General features: G+C 39.7%; 1 protein-coding gene and 1 pseudogene across 1 annotated transcript; both read left to right on the forward strand.

Moving 5' to 3' along the window:
- The first annotated feature begins 873 nt into the window (after positions 1-873).
- On the forward strand, positions 874-1,821 carry LOC117714288 (putative vomeronasal receptor-like protein 4). The gene has a single exon (XM_034511001.3). The coding sequence runs from the start codon at positions 913-915 to the stop codon at positions 1,819-1,821; it is 909 nt and encodes a 302-aa protein (XP_034366892.1). The 5' UTR covers positions 874-912.
- Positions 1,822-7,877: 6,056 nt separating this feature from the next.
- Positions 7,878-11,617, forward strand: LOC117713385 (kinesin-like protein KIF11; annotated as a pseudogene).
- The last annotated feature ends 348 nt before the right edge of the window (positions 11,618-11,965 follow it).

The following is an 11,965-nucleotide window of genomic DNA, read 5'->3' on the forward strand; positions in this document are numbered from 1 at the left end:
GGGGTCAAAATAAATATATTTAGGCTTTAATCCTTTTTTAACTTTAAAAAAACAAGAAAACAGAAAACAGACGTCATGTGTAATGTTATCCAAATCAGTATGAGGTTATAAGTTGTTTGTCATTTATAGAAGATAGCATTACTGCATGATAAAGTCACCGATTTCATGAACCTTGGACATCAAAGTAATAGAAACGGACTCTGTTTAGAGTCCAGAAGAGCAATGCCTAAGCTGAGAGCTGAGATTTGATGATTTCTTGGGAGAAGGTTCTTAGGGAATGGTCAGGAAAAGCCCATGAGTAATGGAGAAGTGGTACCTTGAATATTATCCCACATATGATAGAAAATAAAAATTAATTATACCATCCCATTCAAGAAAAAGATATGGACTGTCATATCTAATTAATCTATGTGTTATTTATAGCCAAGGTCAATTCTGAGTTGGAGACAAAGAAAAGCAACATGACTTTCCCTGGGAAGCAACCCCATTGGGGCAAGTATATTCTTCTAGAGGAACTACAATTTGTTATTAGCTTAATATTTTCTTGAAGGATGAGTGTGTATCATATGAAAAAAAAAAAGATCTGAGAGGGAAGAATCTAAGTTGATGCTCAATATTATGAGTTTGGTGAGCCTGTCCTTTGTCTGGATGTTCTCATGGGAAAGATTTAGAGATGAAAGAGATAAAGAACTGGCTTCTGAGAAAACTGAGAAGGCCAATTGTCATCATCATCAACTCCATATCAGTGGAAACAAGAACAGAAGATCCAAGAACAAAATCAGACATCTGAAAGCAAAGAAGTCTGTGCATTTACATAACTCACTGTTCATTTCACTAAAGAAAACAAGAAACCCACAGGCATGAACTTCATGTTTACTTCCTAGTGCTTCTCAGGTTTTCCTAGTTTTAGCCATGAAGATGATTTGGAGTGACCTCATCCAGAGAATAATTTTCATTTCACTTATTGGACTTGGAGTTTTAGGAAATATCATCTTATTTGTGAGACATATGTATACTTTCATCCTGGGCCTTGAGAACAAAAATATAGATGCTATTCTCATCCACTTGGCTTTTGTAAACACAATCATTATTTATTGCATAGGAGTCAGAAATGTAGTCACAATTTTTTATATCAGAAACTTCCTAGGTGATATTGGTTGTAAAACTATAATTTATCTAGAAAGGGTTGCCCGAGGCCTCTCCATCTGCACCACCTGTCTCCTCAGTGTGCTCCAGGCTGTCACCATCAGTCCCAAAACCACACTTTGGAGAAAGCTCAAGCCACACATTTCATGGCATGTTCTTGCCTTTCTCCTCCTCTTTTGGATCTTTAATTCCCTGATAAGCTCCAACTTGCTGCACTATATCACAGCAGGCAGCAGCATGAACAGGTCTGAAGTTGGGATGTTTACTAGGTATTGCTATATGCTGCCATCCAGGCACACAGTTAAGTGGCTGTTCCTCTCTCTCATGGCTCTTCGTGATGTCATCTTTCAGACTCTCATGGGCTGTAGCAGTGGGTCCATGGCTCTCCATCTGTATAAGCACCACAAGCGTGTCCTCTACCTTTGCAGCTCTAGGTTTACAAACAATTCTAGGCCAGAAATCAGAGCTACCAAGAGAGTTCTCGCTCTCATGACCTGTTTCCTTTTCTTTTATTGGGCAGATTTTATTTTCTCTTTCTACATAGGTTCCACAGTGACACATGATTCCACAATACTAAATATTAAAGCATTTTTAGTACTTAGTTATGCTAGTCTCAGCCCCTTTGTCCTGATCATCAGGAATATCTGTGTTCCTAAGCCCTGCTGTGTCCCCTGAGAAATAAGATATTCCTTTCATACTCAGCTCTTTATAAACTAAAGCTATATAAACTTGGAAGAGTTTGCTTTTTCATTCTAATGTATCACAACAATAAATTGAGATTGCATATATTATTTTTTACAGATAGCTCTGTCTTAGAAAATTAAAAACTGGTTCAGGTTTAGGAAATGGACAAAGATGCTCACACTCCCATCACCCCACCATTCCTACCATGCAGTTTAGCTTGCTGCATCCTTCATCAAATAAAGCAGACATGCAGTCATCTGATATTAGAATTTTATTTTTCTGCATGCTAGAGTTTATGCTTATAAAGACACACAAGTTTGGTCTGTCTTTTTGTTCCATCTAATGTACTTCCATGATCACAAACTTCTCTATTTATTTACAAACCCATTGCTATGGGGCAGAGGCTATTCTAAACCAATGTGAAGGAGAGCAAGTGAAGAAGAGTGATATCAGGAAGCATCCTTTATCTGAAGGGCTCTTATAAAGTGGAGATGACCAGGTAGAGAAGCTACTTGATTGTAGCTAGTAAGTGCTTGGCATTGCTGAGTACCAAGCACTAAAGAACTGGTGAGAACAAACATTGTATGACAATGCAAAACATTTATATGTTGTCATGAAATATATAGGAAAGCAAGAAGAAATATCATGTTTTAGAGAATTGCATCACAGTTTGGAATACAAGCTCTATTGAAAACCTCACTCCAGAACACAATGCTGTATAAGAACATCTCAGGAATATTGTGCCCCAGCTACTGGCTCTCAATCATTAGGGATTACACAGACAATGGGGCATTTTCTAGCTCACCTTGCCCCTGCATGCCAGCCCCACACTCAGAATTTAGGTGTCCAGCCTCCTGAGAGCTTCTCTGGCTCATGGGATTCAATTGTACATAAAGGGACAGCAGTCTCAGCCCTTATGTTCTGATCAGCAGAAATGTCCATGTTCCTAATGTGTTTCATGTTCACAGAGATGTGTAGAAATTACATTCTATGGTTATTCTCTATGAGCAAACGTTATGTGTATTGTAAACAGTTTTACATGATGAATATTAGAGGTGGGGGACATAATGTCTGCTTTGTAGCACAGACTGACCTGGAAGTCTGTATGAATCACAAGCTCGTCTTGAGGTGTATCAGCATTCCAAATACTGGGATTAAAGGCTTTCCTCACCAACTTACCATTGTATTATAATCCATCACAACATTGAATTAAATTTATAAAAATAGATTTCCTTTTTTTAAGAAGTCTGGTACTATGCAATCTTAAGATCTGTTCAAGATTTCTGTTTTTTTGATTTGCACAATTTTTATTGGATATATTATTTACATTCCAGATGCCATCCCCTTTCCTCATTTCCCCTCCCTAGCAAACCCCTATCCTATCCCCCTTCTCCTTTTTGCTTTTATACAAATTTCTTAATGTTAATCTAAGACTTTGTAAGTTTGGTAATGCTCAATTACAAGATGCTCATACAATCAGAAGTGTAACCCAATACCCAACCTAGATATATCAACTATCTTTGACTGGCGGAGACACATGAACATCCACCTCCATGTTCCTACCCCCTCTTGTTACCTAGCTCCTCCTCTCCTTACTCCTCCTTCTCCTCTCTTTACTCCTCCCACCTTAGCTCCTCCTACATATTACCCTTCCTGTTAAAATAAACTTTTTTCTTAAAATACAATTAAAACATAACTATAGCAGTTTGTGTCAGTAAGGTACAAGATAGACCCAATAATCAGTCCATCATTTTGTTGACTAACCACAACCTCTGTCGTCCCTCATAACTAAAAGACTTAGTTCTGAACTTGGCTTTTTTCCTTGGCTTTAGAATGAATGTCAGCTGAAAACTATTCTCTTAAATCTTTTTTCTCAAAGTAAATAGCAAGGATTGGCTATAAGACTATAAGTCTTCAACCCCGTCAGAAATCCAGAATAACTGAGTTAAATGAAATTATGGGAAGCACAAAGCATAGCTTCTAAAACTTAGCCAATTTATAGAGACTGGTGAACACCTAGACAGTCCCTATACTACAAAACATTGGTGCATCTGATCTTCAGCCTTCTGGCCCAGGATCATCTGACAGACCTAGTAATGCAGAATTATTAAGGGCTGATTACTCTGTCTTGGCAGCTATAATCAGTCGACTATTCTGCAAGTGTGTCCTTTTCTGGACAGTGATTGGTCTGTAGATGACAAGAGGCAATTCTTGCCTAGTGGCTGTCTCCCCACAGCTGGAGTAACTCCAAAGATGCTCAGTTTCTTCTTAGAATCCAAGACAGGAAGCTGTCAGGAGCAGACAGGTCTCTAATCAAAATGGACATTAATACAGAAATGTTTGTAATGTCAATTCTGTGGACTGCTGAAGTTTTGAAAACCAACTATCCATGTAAGGTAACCTGAACTATTGTTTGTTAACTCCTCTCAGCCATTTCTAAATAAAATATGGAAAACACCCTAACAATAAACTCAGAGCCATGAATTTGCTATAGGCACTTAACTCTTAGGCTAACTGTCTCAAATCAGTTAAAAAAGTTAAAGAAGGACTGGGTCTAAGCCTTGTATACCTAAATGTGTTATATAGGCACAATGCCAATGACAGTAACAATATTCGTCTCACTTTCATATCAATAAGGAGCTTGTACCAATGAAAACCTTAAATTTGAAATCAAAGTAAATTTTGTGCTATTTAAAAAATTATAACCTCATCTTAATAACAATTACACTTATTTCTACCAATAGGTTATGGCTATGCAATAAATCCTAGCTAATCCTCCCTGTTCTAACAAGACCACAATTTTTCCCTAGAAAGACAGCCCAGTATTAACCACCTCAGTCCTCAAGTCCAGGGAATAGGAGCGCTGACTCTTCATTAACTTCTTCAAGCTGATTACGGGCGTTGAGATATTAGAAGAGGGGCAGAGGGAAGAGTAAATTGATAATCCTCTGATACTGTGTCTTCACTGCATCCAGCTGAAATAGCAGGACATCAGAGGTTCAAGCAGGTCTGCTCAGCTTGCTTGATGAGTAGATACACCTAGGCTGTGTATTCTGCAATATACAATTCTGAAAACAAATTTTAGTAACAAGATAATTTTTTGTTTGAATTCTGGAAGGTAGTCTTCTGGCGGCCTGCCTCTGTCATGTCTAATCCATATAATTCTGGGGGTTTCTATGGGGGTGTGCTCCCACCATCCTACCATTCCCATCTCCCTGCTCTCAAATTCCCCAAAACTAGGGAATCCAAACTTTCAGGCACCAAGACCATCTACTTTCACTGATGCTTAACCCCTTACCCAATCCCCCCTCCTCCAATTACTATGAAGGTGTGCTCCCACCATCCTCCCATTTCTGCCTCCCTGCTCTCAATATTCCCCAACACTAGGGAATCCAAACTTTCAGGCACCAAGGCTGTCCACTTCCACTGATGCCTGGCAAGACTACCCTCAACTACCTATACAGGTGGAGCCATGAGCCCTTTGTGTTCTCGGGCTGGAGATTTTTTTTTTTATTTTATTTACATTTAAGATGCCGTCCACTTTCCCCATTTCCCCTCCCTAGAAAACCCCTGTCCCATGCCCCCCCTTTCCTTTTTGCTTTTATACAATTTTTAAAAATGTTGATCAAAGGATTTATAAGTTTGGTAATGCTCAATCGGAAGCGTAACCCAATACCCAACCTAGATATAAAAAACTATCTTTGACTGGTGGAGACCTGTGAACATCTGCCTCCATGCCCCCTCTCTTTTTCTCTCTCTCTCATCACCTAGTTTCTCCTCTCCTTCATCTTCTCGGGCTGGAGATTTTAGAATGGCTACTCCATCTTGTTTCTTAGGACCATTTGCTTGAAAAATTGTTTTCCACCCTTTCACTCTAAGGTAGAGCCTGTCTTTGCACTGAGGTGGGTTTCCTGCATGCAGCAAAATGCTGGGTCCTATTTATGTATCCAGTCAATTAGCCTATGTCTTTTAATTGAGGAATTGAGTCCATTAATGTTAAGAGATCTTAAGGAACAGTGATTGTTGCTTTCTATTATTTTTGTTATTAGAGGTGGAATTATCTTTGTGTGGCTACCTACTTTTGGATTTGTTGGAAGAGGATTACTTTCTTGCTCTTTCTAGGGTATAATTTCCCTCCTTGTATTGGAGCTTTCCTGCTATTATCCTTTGTAATGCTGGGTTTGTGTAAAGATATTGTGTAAATTTGGTTTTTCATGGAATATCTTCATTTCTCCATCTATGGTAATTGAGAGGTTTGCTGGGTATAGTAGCCTGGGCTGGCATTTGTGATCTCTTAGGGTCTGTATGACATCTGCCCAGCATCTTCTAGCTTTTATAGTATCTGGTGAGAAGTCTGGTGTAATTCTGATAGGTCTGCCTTTATATGTTACTTGGCCTTTCTCCCTTACTGCTTTTAATATTCTTTCTTTGTTTTGTGCACTTGGTGTTTTGATTATTATGTGACAGGAGGTATTTCTTTTCTGGTCTAGTCTATTTGGCATTCTATAGGCTTCTTGTATGTTTATGGGCATCTCATTCTTTAGATTGGGGAAGTTTTCTTCTATAATTTTGTTGAAGATATTTATTGGCCCTTTAAGTTGGGAATCTTCACTCTCATCTATACCTATTATCCTTAGCTTTGGTCTTCTCATTGTGTCCTGGATTTCCTGGATGTTTTGTGTTAAGAACTTTTAGCATTTTGTGTTTTCTTTGACAGTTGTGTCAATATTTTCTGTGGTATCTTCTGCACCTAAGATTCTCTCTTCTATCTCTTGTATTCTGTTGGTGATGCTTGCATCTATGACTCCTGATTTCTTTCCTAGGTTTTCTATCTCCAGGGTAGTCTCCCTTTGTGATTTCTTGATAGTTTCTACTTCCATTTTTATGTCCTGGATGGTTTTGTTCAATTCCTTTACCTGTTTAGTTGTGTTCTCTTGTAATTCTTTAAGGGATTTTTGTGTTTCCTCTTTAAGGGCTTCTACCTGTTTACCTGTGTTCTCCTCAAATTCTTTGAGAGTGTTATTTATGTCCTTATTAAAGTCCTCTATCATCATCATTAGAAGTGATTTAAATCTAAATCTTGCTTTCCTAGTGATATGGGGGATTCAGGACTTTCTTGTGTGGGAGAACTAGGTTCTAATGATGCCAAATACCCTGGGTTGCTGATGCTTATGTTCTTGCACTTGTCTTTCGCCATCTGCATCTCCTTAGTGCTACTTGCCCTGTCTCTGACCGGAGCCTGTCTATCCTATTATTTTTGTTTTATTAGAACTGTGTGGGGTGGGTGTTGCTAATGTGGTTAGAGTTGGGGCCCAAAATTTGCTAAGTTCTTGGGCCCAGGCCGGAAGGAACCAGTGCTCCGGGTCAGGAGTGACTTCCTGGGTCCTAGTGGATTCCAACTACTCCCTGTTTTGGGCTGGTGTTGCTTTCTCCTTACCTAAGATACTGCCTGTGTTAGAGTTCCTGGAAGGCTTGATTCCTCTGGTTTCTGTGAGATTGGGGGCAGAGCTGCAGCCCGGGATCTGCTCCTGTTCAAGGTTTCTAGGCAGGTAGAAAGTGGATTCTTACTACTTTCTCATTCCAAGATCCCTGACATGTAACTTTAAGTTTCTGGTTAGAACTGAGGAAAATACTGGAGGTAAGGCTTCTAACCAAATTCAGTATTTCATTGTTCCCCAGAGCCAGAGTAGGAAAGCAAGATAGGGTAGGTAGAGGTGAGAAGATGACCCTTATCTGAGGTGAGCTTGCAGGGCAGAGTGAAGACAACAGTGAGACTAACCAAATCAACACAAATTTAATCAAGCAAATATAATCAACAATTGTTTGATGTTGCTAAGTTTCAAAATCAAAGAAAACTGGTGTGGATGCTGTGGGGAAATTATAACACACTTAGTCCTAAAGTAGCACAAGAATCTCTGGCAAGTGAGCTCTCTCGAATGATGCCATCAGATGTCTGGAGACAAAGCCTCACTGGCACATGGATGAGTAAATACCTCGCTGACAGACTGTTTATGTTGGAACTTCCATCTCTCTTCCAGCCACTCACCATGACCTATAAAGTACATCTCAGTGTTCTTGATTTCTCTGTTCCTCTCCTCCCTGGAATCTCAAAGTGTATCATCACTGATGCTGCCCTGGTGTAGTCTGTTGAGATGCAGACAAGGGGACTGCAGTGCTAAGGGAATCACTGAGTGGACCCTAGCTGGCACAGCCTGGGCAAGCAGCAGGACACTGGAGGCCTTGATAACTCCACAGCCTCAGGTTTGGAAGAATCTGGAGGATCCAGAAAGTGCCCAGGCCTCACAATCCTCAAGACACAGCACTGCAGTCATCCCAGGGAGACTCCTGACTGCTCTGAGCTGTGTGAGTGCCATTACTGAAGGGATGCAGGGTTGGGAAGGCCTGTTCACCAAAGCTGTTCATCAGCTCACTGCATTTTCTCCCTTGATAAACAGCAAAACCCAAATGACTTTGCTGAGAGTCGAGTTGAACTGCTCTCTACAGCTGAGCAATGTGCTTGGAGGGGAGCCAAGGTTGCCTGATCACCTTCCCTGGTCAAAGAGTAAATCTTGGCAGACAAAAGCAAGAGATTGTCCAGGCTGTGGGTCTCTGAAATAATTCCCTTTGCTAAGATAAACTAGTTTCTTAATGCTTTATAACATGAATTTAAGGTCACTATTGTATTTAGTTTCTTAGGGGTGGGGTAAGGACAAGAAGAGCCCTGTATGTTCTGGAACTAGCTGTGTGGAGCAGGCTAGCCTCTAACTCTTATTCGTCTGCCTACCTTTGCCTCCTAGAGTAAGGGATTAGTGGTGTGTACCACTATGCCACGCTATGAGTAGTTTTTATGTCAGCTTGTCATGAATTATAATCACCTGAGTGGGAAGCCTCACCTGAAGAGTTCTTTTTGTTTTGATTGATTTGTGAAGAACTAACCCGATCATGGGTAGCCCTTAATGGTAAGAGGCCAAGCTAAAGGTGTGTGTCAGAGGGACAACCATTCAGCCCTCCTGTCTCTTAGTTGACTTCTTCTATTGCTGCTGCTGTGGCTGATTCTTTTGCTACGAGCACAGAGTTTTCTGGAAGAACATTGGGAGTACTGAGGCATGTGCTGTGGACTAACTTAGTTAAGGCCCCCAGTGAGAGACAGCTATGGTGAGACTACTCTAACCAGTAAGGTTAACAGGCTCAAAGGCTGAGTAAAGTTCTTAGATTTCCTCTTCACTGTGATTTTACTGTCCTCTGATGTTCTAACATATCAAATTATTAAGTTAATCCAGGCTTTTTGTAATAGGTTTGCTTTGTTTTATATAACATCTGAATTAGGCAATCTAAGATCTTGCTTGAGAAATCTAAAAGGCTGAACAGATTTCTTTCCACATTTCTTTTACATCCATTTGTACAATGGATTGATTTTATTTTGCAAATAACTAAGTAGACATATTAGAGGAAAGGATACGTACAGTGTTGTATTTTGAAGGAATAAGAAGTTCAGCTTTAATCTCAATGGCAAATATTTCTCAGAGTATCTTTTTTTATTTTTTAATTTTAATTTTATTTGTTTTACTTTTTTCATGACAAGACCTTACTTATAATTTTGCCGCGTGTCTTTAACAGTCTCAGGATACTCTGAGTACAATGGAATATGCTTACAGATCAAAGAACATAGTGAAGAAGCCTGAAGTAATCAGAAACTCGGCAAGAAAGCTCTTATTAAGGAGTATACAGAAGAGATGTGGCATTTGAAGCGAGATCTTGCAGCAGCTTGTGAGAAAAGTGGAGTGTACATCTCTGAAGAAAGTTTTAGAGCCATGAATGGAAAAGTAACTGTTCAGGAGGAACAAATTGTTGAGTTGGTTGAAAAGAAAACAGTCTTCCTGAGGAGGAGCTCAGTAAGGCTATGGATAAGATATGGCTAGTGTTAGTTATGGATAGTAAGAATGAATTTGACCAGTGTAAATCTGACCTGCAAATCAAGACACAGGAACTTGAGACCACTCAAAAACATTTTCAAGAAACAAAATTACAACTTGTTAAAGAGGAATATATCTCTTCAGCCTTGGAAAGAACTGAGAAGAAGTTTCACGACACTGCCAGCAAGTTGCTTAACACAGTTAAAGAAACCACCAGGGATGTATCTGATCTACATTCTAAACTGGACCGTACAAGAGCAATCGATGAGCACAATGCTGAAGCTCAGAAGAGCTTTGGTGAAAACCTCAACAGTCTGTTTAATAATAAGGAAGAATTGATTAAGAATGGCAGTGCGAAACAAGAGGCCATGCTAGCCGTTCATAAGAGATTGTTTGGTAACCTGATGTCTTATAATGCCTCTGCATTCGACACCATTACCACGGCAGCACTTGAATCTCTCCTGTCTATCCCCCCCCCCAAAAAAAAAATGTGTCAGCTCGAGTTTCTCAGATTTCTGATATGATATTGAAAGAGCAATTGTTAGCAGCACAAAGTAAAACCGTGCTGCAAGGATTGATTGATGAACTCGTAACCGACCTTTTCACTCCCCTGAAGACCATCGTAGCCCCTGGTATGGTCTTCATTTGAACATAAATAGGCAACTACAGCATATTTTCAGGGCTTCATCAACAGTGGCTGAAAAGGTTGAAGATCAAAAAAGAGAAATAGACAGTTTTCTCAGTGTATTGTATAACAATTTACATAAACTCTGAGAAAACACAGTTTCTTCCTTGGTTGAATCACAATAGCTTTATGGAAACCTAACTGAAGACAATAAAGGAAACCCATTCTCAGGAACTTTGCCAGTTAAGCAATAGTTGGACAGTGAGATTCTGTGCTTTGGAGAAGTATGAAAACATTCAGAAACCACTGAACAGTATTCAAGAAAATACAGAACAGAAATCTACTGAAATAATCAACAAAACAACAGTTCACAGTAAGAAAATTATTGCTGAATCTGATGGATTATTACAAGAACTCAGACACTTTATCCAATAAGGCACACAGTTGGTTGAAGAGTATGTAGGACACTGCAGTTCACTCAGCAGTAACCTGGAAACTGTATCCCAAGAGATCACACGGAGGTATGGGATCCTGAACACAAGCACAGTTCATTCTTCTGATCAGTGGGCATCCTGCTTAAGCAAGAGGAAGGAAGAACTTCAGAACTTAATGGAGTTTGTAAATAGATGTTGTGAAGCTTCAAGTTCCAAGATCACTGAAAAAATAAGAGGATACACAGCAGCTATTGAGAACCAGCACAACTCGTTTGTTGTTCAGATAACTTCTGATGAAGAAAAATTTAAAGCGGGAAGCCTGGAGCTTGGTGAAACTATAAAAACTGGTTTAACAAAGCTTAATTGCTTTTTGCAACTGGATCTGAAACTAGCTATCCCAATAGGTATGACACCAGAGAGAAAAAATTATTTATATCCATCAACACTTGTGAGAACTGAACCATGGGAACAGCTCCTTGATCAGCTGCAAAAGAAACAGCCCAAGCCACTAATGATGCTAAACTGCTCAGAAACCAACAAAGAGATGAGTCAGGACATGGATGAAGAGAGGGAGGAGTTTCTGGAGCAGAGTGCTGAAGAACTTTTAAGTCAAGAGACAAGTGTACATACTAGTATGGATTGCTCTTCCGGGAGGGGGGGTGTCCATTTTTACAGCATAAAAGGCCACATGGAAAAGACAAAGAAAACAGAGGACTTAACCCAGTGGAGAAGTGTAAAGTGGAAGAGGCCTCGGAGCACTCCGTCTCCAAGAGCAGACTGCTGCTTGCCTCCATAAACCTCTAGCTGATCTGAGGGTTAGAGTGTCGTCTTTAAAATACAACCCGAAGCCTCACAGTCTGAAGCTGTGTACAGATGACTATGGGATAGACTATCTGAGGGCCCCACAGTAACTGTAGTTAAATTGAAAGTCTTTTTTTATAATCCATGTAGTCTAAGTATGTAGTGAGTTGGGTGCCATTTGGGCTTTACATTGAGTATGAAGGTGTGCTCTAGCTTTTTATATAAAGAAGCTCTTTTATAACAAGTATTTTTCTTGTATATAATTAAATACCAAATACATGGAAATAGTTGTTCCAGGTTTAGACTTGTAATGGTGAATACTATCTTCTTTGCTGTCTGACTAAGGTAATAGCAGCTATTAA

This window comes from Arvicanthis niloticus, chromosome 8, assembly GCF_011762505.2.
Source record: "Arvicanthis niloticus isolate mArvNil1 chromosome 8, mArvNil1.pat.X, whole genome shotgun sequence".
NCBI classification, from domain to species: Eukaryota; Metazoa; Chordata; class Mammalia; order Rodentia; family Muridae; genus Arvicanthis; species Arvicanthis niloticus.

What these genes read in the sequence shown, in the direction of transcription:
- LOC117714288 (XM_034511001.3), top strand. Translation starts at nt 913, where the DNA reads ATGAAGATGATTTGGAGTGACCTCATCCAGAGAATAATTTTCATTTCA.